Below are 22,928 nucleotides of genomic sequence, written 5' to 3' on the forward strand. Positions count from 1 at the left end.
CAGATCAGCCCTCCCGAGAGAGATTAGGGCTTGGCGGCAGCTCCGTATCGTAAAACACGATGAAACTTTCTCTTTAATTTTTTTCTCCGCGAACGCAAATATATGGAGTTGGAGTTGAGGTCGGTGAAGGTCCAGGGGGCCCATGAGGCAGGGGGCGCGCCCCCACCCTCGTGGATAGGGTATGGGCCCCCTGGTGCTGATTCTTTCGCCAGTATTTTTTATTAATTCTGAAAAGCTGCTCGGCGATTTTCAGGTCATTCCGGGAACTTTTATTTCTGCAAAAAAATAACACCATGGCAGTTCTAGTGAAAACAGCGTCAGTCCGGGTTAGTTCCATTCAAATCATGCAAGTTAGAGTCCAAAACAAGGGCAAGAGTGTTTGGAAAAGTAGATATGACGAAGACGTATCAACGTCGACTACATGACACTTCACCATTATTTGGGCCTAGGGGAAGGCATTGTGAAGTAATAAGTAGATGATGGGTTGCTAGATTGACAGAAGCTTAAACCCTAGTTTATGTGTTGCTTCATAAGGGGCTGATTTGGATCCATATGTTTCACGTTATCGTTAGGTTTACCTTAATTCCTTTCGTAGTTGCGGATGCTTGCGAGAGGGGTTAATCATAAGTGGGATGCTTGTCCAAGGAAGGGCAGTACCCAAGCACCGGTCCACCCACATATCAAATTATCAAAGTAACGAACGCGAATCATATGAGCATGATGAAAACTAGCTTGACGATGATTCCCATGTGTCCTCGGGAGCGCTTTGCTTTATATAAGAGTTTGTCCAGGATTTTCCTTTGCTACAAAAAGGATTGGGCCACCTTGCTGCACCTTGTTACTTTTGTTACTTGTTACCCGTTACAAACTACCTTATCACAAAACTATCTGTTACCGATAATTTCAGTGCTTGCAGAGAATACCTTACCAAAAACCGCTTGTCATTTCCTTCTGCTCCTCGTTGGGTTTGACACTCTTACTTATCGAAAGGACTACGATAGATCCCCTATACTTGTGGGTCATCATCGGACCATTAGAGCACTCAGTCTGGCGGTTTAAGTAGAAGAATTCCTTGAAGAGAGCAACAGTGGGCTGTACTTGCAAATAAACTTCGCAAAAGATTTGGAAGTGGCAAAGGTTTGTTATTGAATTCAGGCCTATGTCTCGAGGATGGAGATTGCAATAGTGTAAGACGTCGCGAAAAAATTTCGACCCACGCGGAGTAAAGCCTCTGAGGATATGATCAGTAAAAACTATCACCTCTCCTTCAGCAGGATTTGGGACATTTTCTCCTCGGCTGAGTAGCCAGCCTATCTCCTCTTGAACTGCCAAAAGACCTTAATCTACATAGTCCTTAAGCATTTGTTCAATGATCAAGGAAGGCCCCAATTGCAAAGAGTGGTCTTTGCCATATTGAGTTGCCTAAAAGACAATAGAAAGGCGAATTATTTAATAAACATGAAGATAAGTCGCCCAAATAGTGGTGAGTTAATTAAAACGAGGCAATTTCTGGAACTTTGGCGAGTTATAAATATATTGGTGAGTCGCCCAAAAAGCAATGGGTGGGTCAATTAAGATTCAGGATTGCTAGAATTTTACCAAGTATGGAGCAAACAAGATTCAGTGTGGAGCAGTTATATTTACGGATCTGAAGGTGGTTCAGAAAAGAAAAAGAATTACTAAACTTAAAAAGTTGTGGTGGAAGAACTGGCAAGATATTCATTGTTTCTAGAAGGAAACAAAGGTTGTTTAAATTTGAGATGGCGCTAAAACTGCTACCGCAATACCTCTCTGATATTTTCGGATCAAAAATAGCTTTTGTTCGAAGGATATGATGAACTACAATGAACTCCAACGAACTCTATGAACTCAAGTGACCTAATGCAGATCTGAGAAAGGAGTAAAATAGTACTTGGTTGAGGTGGAGAAAAGCGGAGGCATGCCGCTGGATCTCAACGGTGACAAGGCAGTACTATGACTTTGACTGAAAAAGGCAAGCATGGTTCGATGGATGTGGCGGAGCTTTGGCTGCGACGGACGTGTGAGGAAGAAGAAGAAGTGGAGGCGACGAGGTAAAAGTGAAATAGGCGGACCCCCATGCCTATTTATAAGGAAAAGGAGGGAACGGTAAAGTCACATGCGAAGACCAAGGAGGCGCAACAAATTCCGCAGCAAAAGGATGCCTCGATTTTTGGAATGGTGGATTTATACAAAGATCCGCTATGACGTCATGAGGATTTTTCTGAATTTACAAAAGTGACATCATCTTTTCTTATGGCGGGTTATGAAGAGTTGTTCAAGGTTAAGCATTCAGAAGAATCAAAGAAGGTTCGCCAACCAGAAGGATTGAAGATTGACATGAACAAGTTCAAATCAATCTGGGGCCTAATGTTGGGGATATAATCCCACAGTGTAACCCGCCCTAGAGTGACCGGGTTAGGCTGTTGGCGACTTAACAGTTAGGCCTTAGAAAGGCCCAAGCGATCAAGATGCAGGGCCAGGAAGGTGACTTACGAGATGGACCGGATAGACGCCCAACGATAGAAGTCGGCGTGTGGCCCAGAAGTGTAAGCCGCCTCATGGCGACTTACTGAAGAAGGCAAGGCGACTCAGAGCCGAGATCGGTCTCGGAGCATGACCCGACCCAGACTCTTGTGAAGCCTAGTGCCTCGACCTGTGTATATAAAGGCGAGTCCCTACGGGGGGTAAAGTTAGGTTACAATCAATCGATAGCTAGGTCAAGCGAATCTGCTCTCTTGTAATCGATACTCAAGCAACACAACACAAAGCAGGACGTAGGCTTTTACCTCGATCGTGAGGGGCCGAACATGGGTAAACTCGTGTCTCTCATCCCGCTCAACCTCTACAAGCTAATCACTATAGTGATGGCCTTGCACCTTAGTCCTTTCACTAGGGCATCTGCCGTGTTAAAACCACGACAGGAGTGGACCGCGACTCTTCTGTGTTCCTCGTCTTTGAGGATTCCCCAATCAAGCATGGACGTGGGCTGCGGCAGGAAGACGCTCATCTCCCCTCTTATGTTCGTCACTACCATGGACCCGTTACAACAAATCCTCGATGTGCCGACGAGAAAGGGTTTTCTCCATAAGATCCGAGGAAGGGGATCATGGTGCGGACCTCTACTTACACGGACGACGCGGTCGTGTTCATGGCTCTGATCAAAAGAGATGTCGATAATCTTACGGTTATTCTGACAGACTTTGGGGAGGTCTTGGGCCTTTGCACCACCTTCCTTAAAAGTTTGATGGTCACCATTCGTCGCAACCACCTTGACTTGATGCACATCACCCAAAGTTTGTTGGTACATCTAGAGCTTCCTTCCTGCTGCGCCACTTGGTGCTCCCCTTCTCCGTTTGGCAAGTCAAGTTGGTTGACTTGCAATTCCTTGTGGATAAAGTGGCGAGCAAATTGACAATTTACGAGTGTCAAAACATCACCACCATTGGGCGTGTGACCCTTGTCAAGTTTGTGACTACTTCCCAAGTGGTCTACTTAATCACACCTCTTGTCATTCCACCAAGCACCATCCGCATCATAAACATTCTCGAGAAGGCTTTCCTTTGGGCCGTATCAGATAAGACAATGGGGGGGGATGTAAGGTTAATTGGGAGATTGTTTGTCGACCACAAGAATATGGTGGGCTTGGGATCCTCAACACTAACAAGTTCGCATGTGCTTTGGTTTGGGATGGCATGCGTATGAGTGGAAGGAGCTGACGAAGATGTGGTTCGAAACGGGAAACCTGTGTGATGAGGAGGATCTAAACTTTTTTTATGCCTCAACCACTATCACCATTGGAAACGGCACGAACACCCCCTGTTGGGATTCTCCTTGGCTCTTGGGCGCAAGCCCAACTGCATTATTCCTCTCATCCATAAGGCCTCTTTGCAGAAAATTTGGAAGGTGTCGGAGGCCCTCAAAAATAACGCATGGATCCTTAAGATCAGACCTTCCGCCGTTGTTTCCTTTGAGCACATTCGACATTTTTTTCACCATTTGGATGCTTTTGCATGAGGTCCATCTTGATGATCTCGCTGAGGATGATATTTCTTGGAAACATACGATAAGTGGGCTCTACTCGGCGGCCTCCATCTATAAGGCACAGTTTCTCGGCTTGGTGCTCTCCCCCATATGGACCAAATGATTTGGAAAGTTTGGACCCCTCCAAAAGTCAAGTTTTTTTTACTTGGTTGGCTCTTCAGGACATAATTTGGATTGTTGATAGATTGTTCAAATGCGGTTGGCTAAATTCTGGTCCTTGCCCCCTGTGCACACGAGGGTGCAAGAATGTGGGCTTCGTCTTTTCTTCTCTTGCCTCTACACCCCGAGGCTTCAAAACTTGGTTATTGAAAAATCCACATTGTTGACATGGACACCTCTTCATGGCATTTGATTTAACCAACTGAGGAGTGGTGGGCAAGCACAAGCGTCGTGGGCACCCTCAACGGAAAAGCCAAGGTTTCACTTACCATGCTTGTGTCATGGGCGGTTTGGAATGAGAGAAACACATGAGTTTTGCGGCATAAGAGCGCCCCGTCACTAATCTTGCTAAACACTATCACAGTCGAGGCGAACCTTTGGGTCTAAGCCGGGGAGAAGAAGTTAGGGCCAGTCTTTTGCGCGAGTTATCATTCATGTGGCACTTTGGGTGTGCGTTGTAGCAAACTCTATTCTCTCCTTATTTAATAGATTGGGCTAAATTTTTGCATCCGTTTAAAAAAAATGGTATCTGAATGTTTTTTTTTAAACACGCAATTGTGTACCGTATTTTTATAGAAGAGGAGAACAAAATTTACAAGAGTCCACACGGCGATGCGAACATCATCATGGGAGCACCCACTCCACAGAGTGGTATCTGATTGTGAAAACGAATTTGTGTGTCCTTGCCGGTCACTGTCGGTGCACACTCGGAACGACACAAAAGGTGAGCAGATACATTGCAACATCTAACATGACAGATTTAGCTCTTTTTTTCTTCTTAAGGGAACAGGGCAGGTTCAGCTAGGCACGTCCACTGGGACGCAGCTTCAGTGACTTTATAAAGCTAAGTCTCACCATAACTAAGTCCCTTTTATCAGCCGTTTATTAAAGATCCGACGTACGAGATTGACCTATTTTTCATACTGAAAATTTTAAAGTATTTAGAAAAAATTGAAAAAATTCCAATAAATCATAAATGTTTCATTTTGTATTCTAGGAAAGTTTCAACCCATTTGGATGTATGGTTTGTGATTAAATAGCCTTTTGAGCTTCAATAAATAAAAAATGTGTATTTGTAAGCGATACATCCAAATGGATTGAAATTTTCACGGAATACTAGTCGAAATATTTATGATTTATTGGGTTTTTTTAATTTTTCTGAACACTTTGACAAAATTCATTTGAAATATGGATCAATCCGATACGTCGGATCTTTAATGGACGGTTGATAGAGGGGGTTCAGTTACGAAGAGACTTGGCTTCATGAAGTCACTGAAGCTGCGTCCCGTCCATCTATATTCTATACTACTATTAAAAAAGCAAGCATGAATTATCCTAAAGCCACACAACAAATTATACACAGGATAACCAGAACCTTCCGATCAAGTCAACTTAGACATATCCTACTGTCCATATTATATCGATAGTCTGATATTGAAATGAACGTCTCAGATTGAATGTTCTGCCGAGCAGACGTCCTGCCGCTCCGCTTCCTTCTACGCGGCCCCGCCCATTCCCTGATTTCTCGGATGGATTGCAACTAATCATGATTCATTCCCCGATTCTTCTTTCTCCATGCCCCTAATTCCCTCAAGAAAAAGAAAGAACGGATCCACCATCGCTTCTCCCTTCCCCTACCTCCGAATCTGCCCCGAGTTACCCTGCCTCCGGTGGCCGCCCGCGCTCTTGCAAGCCGCCTACGGCCTCCTCTGCAGGTCAGCCGCGCCCAGCGCACTCCTCCTCCATTCCCTATCCCTCTCCTCACTAATCTCTCTTCTTCTTTCCGTTCCCGAGCTGCAGGACGCCATGGCCACGGATTAAAGCTCCGTCGGACTTTCGCTCGCGACTGCCGGCCTTCTTCACGACCAGATCGACGACGGGGACGACCGGATCTGCCCCGCCACCTTTCATTTCTGCCTCGCCTAGCAGCACTGCGCATCTGCCCCACCTCCCCAGCCAGCGCAGCCGCCCCTCCGTGTCTGAGTCCCTGTGCTGGCCACGCCCACCGCCTGCCCAGCACCGCTCTCCCGTTGCCTTAAACAATCCAGCTCCACCACTAATCCATGCCCCTGCCCCGCGACTGAAGAGGATCAGGTGACAAATGTAACAATTTATTTGAATCAAATGTGATTTTTCAATTGTAAATGTACGATAGTGCCAATGTTTATTCTATCTGTGTATCATCTTCTGTTTACTTCACACGTCTATTGCACAATATCCCATTTCTGAATGTTATGTCTCAATTTCACATGCAGTTCATATATTGCATTGTAATAACACTTTATTTCTAACTTATAAATCGGAATGTAACAGGTTCATTGTAAATCTGTGACATTCATTCTATATGAAATATGATATATCAGCTTCAGACAAAGAAGTTCAACCTACCACCTTATTTTCTTGTTAATGTATTTTAGTCAAGCTATCTTAAGTGACTTGTTCCGGCGACGGCGACGGTCAAGAACTATCCTGGACAATGTTAAGCATAGATAGCAATGCATATTTGCCCTGTTCCACATGCATTACAGTTATGTTGGATCCTTCTGAATTTCATAGAAGCACAAGCTGCTAGCATAGCGGTGTGCAGGGGGGAGGCCTTGAGCAGACAGGTGACTGCGTCGCTGGGGCAGCGGATATGAGGCATATCTGCAGGCAGCAGATGGTAGGCAAGAGGCACATGGCAGTGTGGCGAGATGGCCAGTGGCTTGCTGCTGTTGCGAGAGGGCTACCTAGAAGATGGACATGAAGAATATGGTGCCAGCAATGGCAAAGGGGAAGGCAGGGAGTGGTAAAGTGAAAGGTATATTTCCTTTTGAATTTCTGTATTTGTGTACGTTGGCAGGGGAAAACGATAGTGTGCAACCCTGATTTTTATTCCTGTCAGACTTTCAGACAGTGTACACTAGAGTGATATTGTGGTCTTTTCATGCTGTAAATTGCAGATTTGACTAGACACATCGGCTTAATTTTTATTATTATGATCGTAGTAGTATTTTCATGCTGTAAATTTCAGGTTTGACAAGATACTTTGGCTTAGTATACGAGATATAGATACTCCACAACATGTGTATGGTCGCGTAACTCTTGGTTCTCCTAAATCAGCCTTCGATCACATGAAGGTATACCCTGGTGCAGGGTATGTACATAAACTAAGTGCAAACGTGTAATCTATATGTATTCTTTTCAATGGTAATTTGATATTTGGCTTTCCAAACTAACCTTGCAATTTAGTTAGAAACAGTTAAGTTCTTCAGAAATCCCTTGAAACATTCTCAAGCAAAAGCAAACGAAGGGCATACCAGTTCCTTTTTAATACGAGCCTCAAACTTATTGTATTCTTAAATCTAAATATGTTCCCATTGTTGCATCATTTAGCTGTTCTTTATTACCTCATCCAGTAATGTTTCTTTCGTGGTTTCGCTGAATTAACAAAATAGTTTTTATAGCTTATTTGTGCAGGTATATGCTAAGATTGTGTGGGCAATATGTCTCTTTCATACTGCTTATTAAAGTTTGATGGATTATGGTTGGAATGTGATGCTTATCTGCTCATTTTATTTTCTACAGTTTGTGATAAGATCGGATTTGAGGTGTATTTATAACGATCACATAAATGAAAGGCTGCAGGAAGATTTTGGAAATGGCAATGGTGTCAACAAAGACATGAGACAAGAGGTAAACACTCTTCTATATGTTACCCTCTACTATTTGATTGTACTGTTGAAATTGATTTTGCGACCCAAATATGGTGAGTAGAATTTTACCTTATATTTTTTGATTACATGTGTTGCACACTGGTCTATATGTACCCCTATCCATCTGGGCGAAGAGTTCCAACTTTTGAGAACGGACATTGTGCAAAAGTTTGTTCTTTCATGCTTGCCATTCATCCCCGAACAGTTGTGACAGGAATTGCAATACTGTAGATCTGTACATACGCGAGTGCTGTATGACAACTTCATTATGAACTAGTCACCTCGAAATTTGACAAGCATATGAGATATGTGTAGTAATTTGTGTATGCATTACAGCTTGGACTGACGGCATCGACTGAAAAATCGTCCCAACCATCTTGGAGACAGCCAGGCAGGTGTTGCGAGCTGTGATGCCTGAGGCACCTGCCGAGAAAATGGTGTTCGACATGATGATCAAGGAAGCGCAGGGTATGCTCTTCTAATTAGTGAAACATCTGAAAAGGTAATACCGTAATAGATACGTGGCACATTCCTCTCTCGTATGTCAAATATTCGGTAGAAGTTACTTGTAAAAACATTGCATTTAACATTGCATTTGCTGGTCTGTAGGTGTCTGAAGAAAGGCTTATCTCACTTCTGAAGCAAATCAACACCCACACAAGCAAACAAACCAAAGTGGCGGTAGAGTCACTGCACATAAGGAAATTTACTTAGCTTCCAGTAGTGGGTTTAGGCTACCTTCATTAAAACCCGATATGATCTGAGGTGCAAATTTTCAGAGTAACATGCTCATGTGTAACACCAAACTGTTGCTGACATGCTAAGTTCATGATGGAGGACTGGACAAGACTATGTCGATTGAAGAAAACTAGGATCTGCAACTTATTTCAAAACAGAACCTAATGGAGGATCAAGAATCTGCAAACTTACTTGTATTGTTACAGTATATGAAATCAAAAACACTAATACAAAAATGCATCATTATTTCTGAATCATGAACTTAAGCGTCAGCAAAGCATTCAGCGATTCCCATTAAATTCAGCAAAAGTACTACTTGAAACAATAACATTCAGATAGATTAGCAACTTCAGTTCTCACAACCAACGAGCCAACGAAGCGTTGGCAATCATCCAGCACAGAGAGGACCATTCCTACCACTAGTCGGAGATACATAAGCAGAGTCAGCGACCACTAACAGAAGAAAACAGCAGCCAACTACATCTGTCATAACAAGCGACGCAGCGTCAGTCTAAGAGGAGGTGAACTTGGTGACAGCCTTGGTGCCCTCAGAGACGGCGTGCTTGGCGAGCTCGCCGGGGAGGACCAGGCGAACGGAGGTCTGGATCTCCCTGGAGGTGATGGTGGGCTTCTTGTTGTAGCGGGCGAGCTTGGCGGACTCGCCGGCGAGCTTCTCGAAGATGTCGTTGATGAAGGAGTTCATGATGGACATGGCCTTGGAGGAGATGCCGATGTCCGGGTGCACCTGCTTCAGCACCTTGAAGATGTAGATCTTGTACGTCTCCACGCCCTTCTTGGCCTTGCTGCCCTTCTTCCGGCCCCTCGTCTTGGCCTCGCCGCCGGCCTCCTTGGACGCCGTCTTGCCTGCCGGCAGCCGCTTCTCGGCCTTGGGCTTCTTGCCCGCGGGGGTCTTCTCCGCCGCTTTCTCGACCTTGTTCTCGGCGGCCGGCTTCTTGTCTGCCTTGGGGGCCATGGCTGCCGCTGGAGCTTCGAAGGTGGAAGTGGGAGTGAGGGACGAGGTGTTTGGCTCGGAGGTGGGGAATTGCAGATGTGAAATGAGGCTGGGGGCGGCGAGATTATATGGTGTGGAGGAGGTGCGCGCTGATTGGTGGAGAGGCCGGTGCCACGGATCGATACGGTAAAGTGATATCAACCGTTCGATGCTGCTCGGGATGGACGGGCCGGATGCGCTTTGGCGCGGATCGATGACGTGGGCGAAATGGTGGGCAACTGGAAATTTTCTCCGTGGCTGACGGGAATTCTGTGGTTCTCCGGGTACTGCACTTGGGTCCTACTCCCTCCGTCCGGAAATACTCGTCGAAAGAATGGATGTATCTAGATGTTTTTTAATTCTAGATATATTCATTTTACTGCATTTTTCCGACAAGTATTTTCAGACGGAGGGAGTAGCTGCCAGTGATACAAACTTGATCACGATCCGATCGTAGGCCAGCAGTCATGTGTGCTTGTACATCTTGGCCTGGAGTCGATGCAAGCCAAGCGGGATACCTTGTTTTTGAAAGGAAAAATATCGTCTGCTCGTTCATTGTAAAGGACTCTATATTGTATGTTTTTCATTTGCAGGATATATTGTACTCCATCTGTCCGGAATTACTTGTCGCAGAAATGAATATATGTAGACATATTTTAGTTCTAGATACATCCATTTTTATCCATTTCTACGACAAGTAATTCGGGGCGGAAGGAGTAGATATTAACATTTTGGAAGGAGTGAGAACAGTAAGCTGGCCACAAAAGAGATGCAGCTCCGTAACGAACAGCCCCGCGTCATCCGCATGATCAACTCGGGCGGCGATTCGGATCCCTTTTTTTTACAGTTCCCCATGCACCTTCCCTTGCCGTCGTCGGGCTCACCCGCGTGGCTGACGGCGGCAGCAGGGTTTCATTCTCGTGGCAATTTGGACGGCGTTTGGCGAGATGCACACGACAACTTGGATGTTGTGAAGGTGGAAGTTGCAGCGACGGCGGTGGCGCTCCACATGGGGCTCAATCCGGCGGTTGTGTAGCTATTGGGTGGCTATATCGACACCAATGTGTTGCCCGTCGTCACTCATGAATGCCATGTTCACCAACGAAAGCAGCCACCTGCGGCGCCGTCAATTCCTCGGGACGAGCACATGAACCGCGCTACTCTTCCCCGCCATGGAATGGAGATTTGCCCGTGCTCATCGGGAATGGCCGCCTCAGGTGGAATCCTCCATCCGGGCAGCCTAGTGGGCGCATGAATAGGGTGTGGAAATCCAACCTGGGAGCGCACTCATGACATGGTTGTTGCCCTTGGGATGGATCTTTGGATCGGGGCGTGGCAGGTTGTGGCAGTGGCCAAGCGCAATTATCACGGGCGACTCCCGCATCTCTAACAAGGAAGCGCGATCATGGTGATCTTTCTCTTGTGCTCAGGCGCAAGCTTGGGTGGCGACATGAATCTGGCCAACATGTTGATGAGCGGTCATCAACCAATGGTGGTCACCTGGGATGGGAATCTGTATAATCCGTGTTCATAAGCGAGGACGGCGAAGATAGTGGTTGTGAGTGGTGTTGTCGTCTTAGCAGATCAGCCTCGATTGGCACTTGGGAGGACGGTGCAGGGTCTCTGGATTGTTTTGAACTCTGGATTTGGCGGTGTCACTACTTTCTCCCCGTCAAAGACTTCTTACAGTGGTGGCAAGTGGCTCTTGTCGAGTCTCGTTGGTCATCGCACACCATAAGGACCAAGCCCATATGCAACTATTGTGATCGAGGCAAGTAAAGGAGACAACATAAGTTGACTTCGACTTGGTGGCACTACTCGAGTACCCAGTCTTGAGCTCCGGAGTGAAAAATTTGCTCTGGTCCTGGTTGGTAATACCTGGCAATGGCGGCGTTCTTTGCGTTGTTACCATGATGATGGCATTGCTCGGATTTGATCTTCGTGGTGAAACCCATGATCTGACTTTTGGTGGTTGGATACGGCGACGGCGACGCTTGTACGTCGTTCCCTTCCTAGAGATGTCGCTTTGGGTGAACCCTTCCCGTAGTCCTTTCATTGTCAAGAGATGGTTAGCAACGATCATCGGTGTTGTATATCTTCAACTGTTGTCTTCATTCCTTTGGGTTTTTTCTCCCTCCACCTAGGCATGGCTTTGGTCTTGTATGACTTTGATTTTTGCCAGCGTGATCGGTTTAGGGTCATGGCTTATAGGCATGGTGCACACCGGCGGCCATAGATTCATGTGGGGATGGTGTGCCTGCACACTGACAAAACCCTGGCGGGCTCCTTCAAACACCGCAAAGTAGAGCCAATCCTCCATCTGCTCGCAGACTGCCCAAGTAAAGACAACCACGGTCTCAAGGTCGGAGCGGGACCGTTGGTTGCCATGAAAGAGCATGCCAACAGCAACCCCAAGCGCACCGCGCATCCTCTTCGTCGTCACTACGACCTCTCGAAGCCGGGCCTCCACATCATCGTCTTGAATGTCAGCGAGCGGGGCTGCGGCACGTGGGTACCAAAATACATGAGACGGGATTCACCCAACAGGAAGAAGAAGGATGGAAAAGACGACCACTTACCTTTAGCTATGACCACCAGTCTCGGCAATGTTTATGTGCCTCCGCCAGCTGCAAAGACACCTCCTCATTATCCTTCTAGAGGCACACAACCTTCTCTTTGTGCCCCTAGTCCAAAGAAGTATGATGTGCAAGCTTCGTCTTTAAAGCCCCAAGCTCCCAACCAAGCGTGCCCTAGTGATCCTTGCCACCCTGCAGATCGTTGCGGGGGGTACGGTAGGCTTCCTAGTCCTTCAGAAGGGAGGCCTCCAGGTCATGTTCATCGACAACATGTCGTCCAGCTCGCACTTTGCAGTCCACATGGCCTCCTCAGCCTCCGTGCGAGCCTTAGTGGCCTCACTAAGATCGTGGGGGATGGCATTGACCTCCTTAGGGTCTGCAAAGGGCAAAGAACTCAAGGTCCAAGACCAAAAAACTGCAAGGGGTGTATGCCAAGCTAAAATAACATAAATAAGCAGGGGTGGCACTCACATATGGCGTTGTCATGCAAACTATGCAGGCCATCGACACCTTGGCACCAAGAAACCATTTGCTTATGCAGGTTAGCAACCTTGGTCGTGAGGTCATAGTTCATCTCAATAAGAGCCTGCAACAAGCGACAAGCATCCAAACAACTATCTAAAGAACTGCAAAACTTACAAGGACCAAGTACAGCTCCACCAGCGCGGCCATACTCGGTCCCGGGGGCTACTAACACTTACAGGGCATAAAGCTTGCCTTAAAATGGGGCTCTACTAAGAGCCCCACCTCCCGCAGTCCACAGAGCAAGCCAGAGCCGTTGTAGGACCTTGTCACCAGTTCCCAATGGTGCCGCGAACTCCTTGGCTCCCCGATGTGTCCGCACGTCAGTCCGCTTTTTTAGGTGGGTGGGGTGTCTGGTAGCACCTTGGCCTCCGACGACAGCTTGGTCAGCGGAGCCCATGCCCGCAGTTTCTATGGGGGCTTGTTCACAAGGCAGATAGGCCGTCACCAAGCCCTTGCACGTAAAACCAAGATTTGTGCTACTCTCGAACAGATTTCAAGAGATTGGTGGTGAAAAACTTGGAGTAGGGATGAACTGGCGGACGGTGCGCCACTCATTTGGACGCAGACCCAGAAAAAGTGCTGGAACAACTCAAAATGAGGAGTTGTCTCGAGGAAAGACTCATAGAAGGTGATGAAGTAGGGTAGGGGTTATGGCATAGTGGAAGGTGGGACACTAGTAGGACTCCAATCCAAAGGGACACTACTGGGACACAATCTAGCTCTCGCTCTCGACGTCCTTCTACTAGGCTTTTCCTACATGTGGCATGATAAGCCAGGGGAGTGCTTGGAATGTACTCGCAAGCTCACAAACAAACCAAAAGCAAGCAAGCAAGAACAAGGTGCACAAGTAAAGCAACTAAGTAAAGACTTTCATAAATAAAGCTAACATTACTATTGCATGAATTTAATCTACTTGTTTAGCATCCAGTGGACCTTCTTCCAGCATGACTCTCGATCATTTGGCTTACCAAGGTGAATAGTAGTCTACTAAAGCACTAAAACTTAAAGTAAATGAAATTAGGTGCCTGGCCAAAATAGTGTGACTTAACGCGAACAGTGTCCCATTGTCGAAGACTCGACTATTCAAATAGTTTCAACACACACTCTGTAGAGGTCGTACACTTTACCCACACCTTGGATGTTAGTACAACAAACCTCACTCATAGCATGGCCCTCTAACTGTAACTCTAACCTCCCGCAGGCAAGCCCTGGGAGAGAGGATATTGAAAGCACAAGTGCTCCTTGGGTGATTTTGGTAATTAATGTCAACATATCTCTTGTTGGACTAATATTTTCATCTAGTATATTTCAGAGAGTTCAACAAAGGCGTGGCATGGACAAGAGGATGTGGAACCCCTTCAAGATGCTAAGGACAAATATTGGCAAAACCTCAAGACTCTTCATTTCTATTTTAGTGATCCAAGATCACATTGAGTCCATATGAAAAGCCAATACTATTAAAAGGGGATGAGATGTTGCTTAATGGTCTACTTGCTCGAAGTGCTTAGTGATATGCTCCAAAGCCCTCAACCACTTTCTCAATTCCAAATATGTCCAAAACCTAAAGTAAAACTCGACCCCACCAATTTGATCTATCCGGCACCACCGAGTTCATTGACATAGCCATTGCCAGAAACCCTAATCAGTTCGATCTCACCGAGGATCTCGGTCTCACCGAGATGGCCTTGCAAACTCTCTGTTGCCTGTTGCAATTATTTCGGTCTCACTGAGATGTGCAATCGGTCACACCGAGTTTGCCTAACTAACTCTCTGTTTGCCCATTGCTGAAATCGGTCTCATCGAGTTCATGTAATCGGTCTCACCGAGATGAGGTTTTGCCTTAACCCTAGCACATCGGTCCCACCGAGTTGATCATGTCAGTCCCACCAAAAATCCTAACATTCACATTTTGAACCAGATCGGTCTCACCAAGTTTCACTATTCGGTCTCACCGAGTTTGGTAAATTGTGTGTGATAGTTAGATTTTGTGTGGAGGCTATATATACCCCTCCACCCCCTTATCCATTTGTGAGAGAGCCATCAGAACGTGCCTACACTTTCACTACTCATTTTCTAAGAGAGAACCACCTACTTATGTGTTGAGACCAAGACATTCCAAACCTACCACAAGAATCTTGATCTCTAGCCTTCCCCAAGTTGCTTTCCACTCAAATCATCTTTCCACCATATCCAAATATGTGAGAGAGAGTTGAGTGTTGGGGAGACTAGCATTTGAAGCACAAGAGCAAGGAGTTCATCACCAACACACCATCCATTAACTTTTTTGAGAGTGGTGTCTCCTAGATTGGTTAGATGTCACTTGGGAGTCTCCGTCAAGATTATGGAGTTGAACCAAGTAGTTTGTAAGGGCAAGGAAATTGCCTACTTCATGAAGATCTACCCAAGTGAGGCAAGTCCTTCATGGGCGATGGCCATGGTGTGATAGACAAGGTTGCTTCTTCATGGACCCTTCATGGGTGGAGCCCTCCGTGGACTCGCGCAACCATTACCCTTCATGGGTTGAAGTCTCCACCAACGTGGATGTACGATAGCACCACCTATCGGAACCACGCCAAAACTCTATGTGTCTCCAATTGCGTTTGCACACTCCAATCCTATCCCTTTACTTTCTTGCAAATGGCATGCTTTACTTTTCGCTGCTCATATACTCTTGCCATGCTTGCTTGAAATGTATTGTGAATGCTTAAACTTATGCAAAATCTCCACCTAAACTTGAAGAACTTAAAAACTGCTACTTTTGCTAGTTGAGTGTCTAATCACCCCCTCTAGACACCTCTTCTTGATCCTTTCAATTGGTATCAGAGCATTGGTCTCCATTTCTTTGGTTTAATCACCACTGGAGGAAGATGGATGAGTCTATGATGGGGAGTTTTAGACGTAGAGTGCCTATGCTTAATGGAGAGTTCTATAATGCTTGGAAAAATGAGATGCTTGGGATTTTCAATGAATATCAATTGAACAAGTACATTACTAGCCCTTGTGCGCCCCTTATTGATCCATTGCATCCTACCCCCATTGAATCTCTTGACATGATTTGCAATCTTAAAACTATCAATCTTATCATTAGAGGATTGCCTAGAAATTTGATTGTATGCTTGCCTACTCTTGAATGTGCTTACACCATATGGAGATATCTTGTGCAACGCTTTCCAAACTATTCCTTCAAAAAATTAGATGAGATTCTTCAAAAGTCCATTGCTTTAAATAAGATGAATCCTAATGATCCTAATTTTGGTGATTGTCTACTTGAGCTTTGTAACCTTATGCATGCCAAAGGAGATGTTGGAACCATTAGTAACATCATCTCTAAAGTCATTAGAATTCATAAAGATGCACATTGTCATGATCATAAATCTGATGAATCACTCTCTCTAGGTTATGATCAATCACAATACGATGTTGAACATGGATACTATGATGAGGATGATGATAGTGACTTCGATATCGATGAGTCTATGAGGCACTTTGGTCTTATGACCAACCTTCGCAGTTACATGGTTGGAGGAAAGGAATGGGTTCTTGATAGTGGATGTACCATTCACATGACCGGAGACAAGGATATGTTTCGTGAGCTTGCTGAAAACGATGACCCTCGAAAGTATGTCACTTTTGGTGATAACTCAAAGGGTAAGGTGGTTGGCCTTGGTAAGGTGGCCATCTCACATGACAGCTCCATACAAAATGTTATGCTCGTTGAATCTCTTGGCTATAATTTACTTTTCGTATCTAGACTAGCCGATTTCAGTTTCAATGTCTTATTTACTGAAGTAGATTGCCAAGTGTTTAGAAGAGATAATCATAATATGGTCTTTATCGGTATATGTAGAGGTGATCTATACATTGTTGATTTCACTAAAAAGACTCAACCTAGAATGTCGTGGTGGGCGCACGGCAGATGCCATGGGATGGCTAAAGAGAGGAGGAGGCTCGAGGGCACTGGTGGGCTCCAGAGGCGGGGTTGGCATGAGAGAGCGCGGGACGCAAGATATACCCAGGTTCGGGGCTCTCCGGAGAGATAACACCCCTAGTCCTGCCGAGTGTGGTTGATATGCAATAGTACAAGGTTGCTCCTGGAGCTGTATGGAGGAAGAAGGAAGACTGCCCAAGGCTTAGGCTACTCCTTCTCCCTAGGTGTGTTCTACTGATCAGTGGCTAGTTCCTATGTGCTTACTGCCTCTCTATCCTTGCTTACTTGCCCATATACGCAAGGGCTCCTTGGGGGTTTTATAGGCCAACCCCCCAGGGGTACAATGGTAACGTTACAAGACTGTAGGGTCGGGTCATCAGCGTCTGGAGACCCGGGCTGGGACCCGCCGGGGGCCTATGGTTCGCCGGGTTCCCCTAGGTGCGGGCCCCGCGTGCCTAGGGGAACTGTGCACCATCTTGTCGATCGTCAGGGAGTGGCCGAGTCGAGTCGGGTACAGTGGTGCTCCGTCAGGTCGCCGCTTGCTGGCGTTAGCGATGACGATGGGGGCACTATTGCCACACCGACCCTGGTCAGCGGGTAGGTGAGGGGCACTGTTGCCACGCTCCGGTTGACCAGAGGCATGGGCAGGGTACTGTTGCCTTAGTCATCTGGTGGATGAAGACTCGTCCCATCGTATGGCCTGGATGGGATGGGAGCTGACCCGTGGCTGGGTTGAGGAACACACCAGGGGCGGAGCTGGCTTGTTGGGGAAGCCTTGGTCGTGCCAGGTTTGGCTGTCTCATGCTGGTTATCAAGTCGAGCGGCCTGGGCGGGTCAGAGAGTTCGGCCGAGTCGAGGAGCCTGGCCGGGTCGAGCGACCCAGCCAAGCGCGTGTCGACTTGAGGGGCGACGCCGGCCACGTTGTTTTTGAAAAGGATTCGGGTTCCGTTGCCTGCCTGGGGTTTATCCCCGCTACAGTAGTCCCCGAAGTTGTGAAGGTCCGCCATCTTCGGATGGGAGGGCCTTCGCAGTTTCCCCCTTTGAAAAGGCAAATCCTGCAAGCACCAGGTCCGGCAACACCCACTATGTGCTGATTTTTGGAAACCCGATCGCGGCATCCCGGTGGTGGTGGGAACCGAGGAGTCCATCGAATCTTGGGGCAATCCCTCAGGCTTCATGCGGGCACCACGTGATGCTTGGAAGTCGGAGGGACCTGACAGGCCACGCGCGTGACGGGACTGGGTGACGTGCTGGGGCCCACCGCCGCGTGCCCTTGGCCCACACGTGCGGATTTATTGCGGCGTCCGGGGGTCGGTTGCTCTTTCCCATGCAGTTATTGCGCGCGTACGTGCGCACTTATTGCAGGGTAGTGGGAAAGGCGAGCGCAAACGATCCCACTCCCCCCCGTTCAAACCGAGGCTTATAAATTGGGTCTAGGGGGGCGGCAGACATCATTCTCGCTCGCGCTCCCCTGCCTCTTCATCTTTCTGTGCTTCTTGCGACCGCCGCGCTACGACGCCCGCCGCTTCAAGCGGGGCTCCACCATCGTCAATCTTTCTCCCTTTCTCCCGTCTTCGTCGATGGCGCTGTCGTCGGGCTCGTGGATGGGCTCGACCGTCACCGTCGAAGACATCTCCTATCTTCGCTCCTCCCGGTGCTTGCCGAGGGAAACGAAGGTCGCCGTGTGCTTGTCGCGGGGCGAGCAGAGGCCGCAGCCCCAGGGCACGGAGCGCGTGGTCTTCCTCCCGCACTTCGAGCGCGGGTTCGGGCTGCCGGCAAGCACCTTCTTTCGCACATCCCTGGATTTCTTCGGGCTCTAGCCCCATCATCTTGGCGCCGGCGCCATTGTCCAGCTGTCGGGCTTCGTCACCCTCTGCGAGGGGTACCTTGGGGTCGAGCCCACGATCTACCTCTGGGCGTGCTTCTTCTCCTTAAAGCAGCAGGGTCCAACGGCCGGGGAGTTCTTTGACTGCGGCGTCGCCGTCATCTTGAAGCGATCGGGGGCTGACTTCCCCAAGATTCCGCTGGAGGATTCTGCCAAGAAATGGTAGAATTCCTTCTTCTATGTCCGCAACCTTGGCGCAGACTGCATCAACCTGCTGGCCTTAGCCATCGCGTCGCCGCGGGCGAAGATGAACTGGGGTTATTGCCCCAGGAACCCGTCGCGGGAGATTCTCAATCTCTGCGAGTGGGTATCGGTGATGAAGGCGCGGGAGGGGCTCAGTGGCTTCGACCTCATCGCCGCATTTGTCACGCACCGGGTCCTTCTACTACAGTGGCGCACCTGCCTCATCAGTGAGATGACCGGCCTACAGGACCCAACCGTATGGGGGCGACACGCCTGGCGGCGGACCAGATCACGCACCAGGTCAACGACATCTCCAAGGCCAACTTGCGGGATGACTAGCGGTTCGGCAAGCCGCCGTATAACCACTCGAATCCGGCGCCCCTGGTGAGTCTTTGGTCTTTGTATTTCGCTGCTGCGCACCTTCTCATCCGACCCGACGCGATGCAGGAGGTGCTTTTGAACGCCATCTGATACATCTCCAACGTATCTATAATTTTTTATTGTTCCATGCTATTATATTACCTGTTTTGGATGTTTATGGGCTTTACTTTACACTTCTATATCATTTTTGGGACTAACCTACTAACCGGAGGCCCAACCCAATTGTTGTTTTTTTTGCCTATTTTAGTGTTTCGAAGAAAAGGAATATCAAATGGAGTCCAAACGGAATGAAACCTTCGGGAGCGATCTTTTTGGAACAAACGCAATACATGAGACTTGGAGTGGACGTCAAGAAGCTGTCGAGGCGGCCACGAGGCAGGAGGGTGCACCCCCACCCTTGTGGGCCCCTCGTGGCTCCCCTGACCTACCTCCTTCGCCTATATATACTCTCGTACCCTGAAAACATCCAGGAGCACCACGAAAAACTATTTCCACCGCCGCAACCTTCTGTATCCGCGAGATCCCATCTTGGAGCCTTCGTCGGTGCTCTGCCAGAGGGGGAATCGACCATGGAGGGCCTTTACATCATCTCCAAGGCCTCTCCGATGAGTTGTGAGTAGTTTACCACAGACCTTTGGGTCCATAGTTATTAGCTAGATGGCTTCTTCTCTCTTTGTGAATCTCAATACCAAGTTCTCCTCGATCTTCTTGGAGATCTATTCGATGTAACTCTTTTTGCGGTGTGTTTGTTGAGATCCAATGAATTGTGGGTTTATGATCAAGTTTATCTATGAGAAATAATTGAATCTCCTCTGAATTCTTTTATGTGTGATTGGTTATCTTTGCAAGTCTCTTCGAATTATCAGTTTGGTTTGGCCTACTAGATTGATCTTTCTTGCAATGGGAGAAGTGCTTAGCTTTGGGTTCAATCTTGCGGTGTCCTTTCCCAATGACAGCAGGGGCAGAAAGGCACGTATTGTATTGTTGCCATCGAGGATAAAAAGATGGGGTTTATATCATATTGCTTGAGTTTATCCCTCTACATCATGTCATCTTGCTTAATGCGTTACTCTGTTCTTATGAACTTAATACTCTAGATGCAGGCAGGAGTCGGTCGATGTGTGGAGTAATAGTAGTAGATGCAGAATCATTTCGATCTACTTGTTGCGGACGTGATGCCTATATACATGATCATGCCTAGATATTCTCATAACTATGCGCTATTCTATCAATTGCTCGACAGTAATTTGTTCACCCACCGTAATACTTATGCTATCTTGAGAGAAGCCACTAGTGAAACCTATGGCCCCCGGGTCTATCTTTTATCATATAAGTTTCCAATCTACTTTTATTTTCAATCTTTATTTTCCAATCTATATCATAAAAATACCAAAAATATTTATCTTATATTATTATCTCTTTCAGATCTCACTTTTGCAAGTTACCGTGAAGGGATTGACAACCCCTTTATCGCGTTGGTTGTGAGGTTCTTGTTTGTTTGTGTAGGTACGAGGGACTTTTGGTGAGCCTCCTACTGGATTGATACCTTGGTTCTCAAAAACTGAGGGAAATACTTGCGCTACTTTGCTGCACCACCCTTTGCTCTTCAAGGGAAAACCAACACAGTACTCAAGAGGTAACGAGAAGGATTTCTGGCGCCATTGCCAGGGAGGTCTTCGCTCAAGTCAAGACATACTAAGTACCCATCACAAACTCATCTCCCTTGCATTACATTATTTGCCATTTGCCTCTCGTTTTCCTCTCCCCACTTCACCCTTGCCATTTTATTCGCCCTCTCTTTCCCATTCTCCCCTCTCTTTCGCTTGCCTTTTTTGTGTGCTTGTGTGTTGGATTGCTTGTCACGATGGCGCAAGATAATACCAAATTGTGTGACTTTTCCAATACCAATAATAAGGATTTCCTTAGCACTCTGATTGCTCCTCTTAATGATGCTGAATCTTGTGAAATCAATGCTGCTTTGTTGAATCTTGTTATGAAAGATCAATTCTCCGGCCTTCCTAATGAAGATGCTGCTACTCATCTAAACAACTTTGTTGATTTGTGTGATATGCAAAAGAAGAAAGATACGAATAATGATATTGTTAAATTGAAGTTATTTTTGTTTTCACTTAGAGATCGTGCTAAAACTTGGTTTTCCTCTTTGCCTAAAAATAGTATTGATGCATGGAATAAGTGCAAAGATGATTTTATCTCTAAGTATTTTCCTCCCGCTAAGATCATCTCTCTTAGAAACGATATTATGAATTTTAAACAACTTGATCATGAGCATGTTACCCAATCTTGGGAAAGAATGAAATTAATGATTCACAATTGCCCTACTCATGGTTTTAATTTATGGATGATCATACAAAAAATTTATGGCAGATTGAATTTTGCTTCTAGAAATCTTTTAGATTCGGCCACGGGAGGCACTTTTATGGAAATCACTTTAGGTGAAGCTACTAAACTCCTTGATAATATTATGATTAATTATTCTCAATGGCACATCGAAAGATCTACTAGTAAAAAAGTTCATGCGATAGAAGAGATTAATGTTTTGAGTGGAAAGATGGATGAACTTATGAAATTATTTGATACTAAGAGTGCTCCTATTGACCCCAATGATATGCCTTTGTCTACTTTGATTGAGAATAATAATGAATCTATGGATGTGAATTTTGTTGGTAGGAATAATTTTGGTAACAATGCTTATAGAGGAAACTTTCCTAGGCCGTTTCCTAGTAATTCATCTAATAATTATGGTAATTCCTACAACAACTCTTATGGAAATTTTAATAAGATGCCCTCTGATTTTGAGAATAGTGTTAAAGAATTTATGATCCCGCAAAAGAATTTCAATGCTTTTCTTGAAGAAAAATTGCTTAAAGTTGATGAATTGGCTAGGAATGTTGATAGACTTTCGCTTGATGTTGATTCTTTGAAACTTAGATCTATTCCTCCTAAGCATGATATCAATGAGTCTCTAAAATCCATGATAATTTCCATTGATGAGTGCAAAGAAAGAACCGCTAGGATGCGTGCTAAGAAAGATTGCTTTGTAAAAGCGTGTTCTTCTAGTTTCCATGAAAATAATGATGAAGATCTAAAAGTTATTGATGTGCCCCCTATTAAATCTTTGTTTTGTAATATGAATCTGTCGGATTTCGGGTTCTGGCAGACCCTTGAGGTTCAAACTCTGGGGTGCGCGCGAAGATCTCTCTCCTATCTATGCACGTCCAATCATCTCGTGAGATCTAAGCTGGAAACAATGAACAACACAAGGGACACAAGGTTTATACTAGTTCAGTCCACCGTTGTGGTGTAATACCCTACTCTAGTTTGTGGCGTGGTGGATTGCCTCAGGGGCTAATGATGTATAGTACAGGGAGAGAACGGCCTCGCGAGAGGTGTTCTTGAGCTGGTGCGATGAACTGCTTGGGTGAGTTTGATCGCCTCTCTCTCTCTCTAGTCTCCCCAAAATCTGGATCCCTCTACTCTATGGTGGCTAGATCTATTTATAGAGGCCCTGGGACTCTTCCCAAATATTGAGCGGGAAGGGCGCCAACAACGGCCATTTCGAAGGGGAACATCTAGTACAAGTTATCCTGACTAGAATTGGTCTTCGGCTGCCAAAAGCACTGGTGATGACGTCGTCTTGGGCTCCACGGTGACCTCCATCTTGCCGCTCCGCTGGTCTTGGTCTCATTGCACTGAAATGGCAACCTTTGCCTGATGCCTCGGTACTCCACGTCTGTGCTTGCCCCCTTTGCACCAAAGAGGAAATAAGGACACTGCGCAGGCCGGC

The 22,928-nt window shown here is 46.6% G+C and overlaps 1 protein-coding gene and 1 long non-coding RNA gene across 6 annotated transcripts; one reads left to right on the forward strand and one right to left on the reverse strand.

The window, feature by feature from the left end:
- The first annotated feature begins 5,691 nt into the window (after positions 1-5,691).
- On the forward strand, positions 5,692-8,814 carry LOC123143258 (uncharacterized). Of its 5 annotated transcripts, XR_006470768.1 has the most exons (7): positions 5,692-5,936; positions 6,022-6,315; positions 6,778-7,021; positions 7,235-7,340; positions 7,789-7,896; positions 8,253-8,418; positions 8,526-8,814. It is a non-coding gene; the product is annotated as an uncharacterized lncRNA (long non-coding RNA). The 5 variants fall into 5 exon arrangements; XR_006470762.1 differs by having other exon boundaries at positions 6,022-7,021; positions 7,235-7,357; XR_006470761.1 differs by having other exon boundaries at positions 6,022-7,021.
- Positions 8,815-8,964: 150 nt separating this feature from the next.
- On the reverse strand, positions 8,965-9,709 carry LOC123143251 (histone H2B.2-like). The gene has a single exon (XM_044562109.1). It carries the CDS (start codon positions 9,625-9,627, stop codon positions 9,166-9,168), a length of 462 nt encoding a protein of 153 aa, XP_044418044.1. The 5' UTR covers positions 9,628-9,709; the 3' UTR covers positions 8,965-9,165.
- Positions 9,710-22,928: the final 13,219 nt, after the last annotated feature.

Source organism: Triticum aestivum, chromosome 1B (assembly GCF_018294505.1).
Source record: "Triticum aestivum cultivar Chinese Spring chromosome 1B, IWGSC CS RefSeq v2.1, whole genome shotgun sequence".
NCBI lineage: Eukaryota > Viridiplantae > Streptophyta > Magnoliopsida > Poales > Poaceae > Triticum > Triticum aestivum.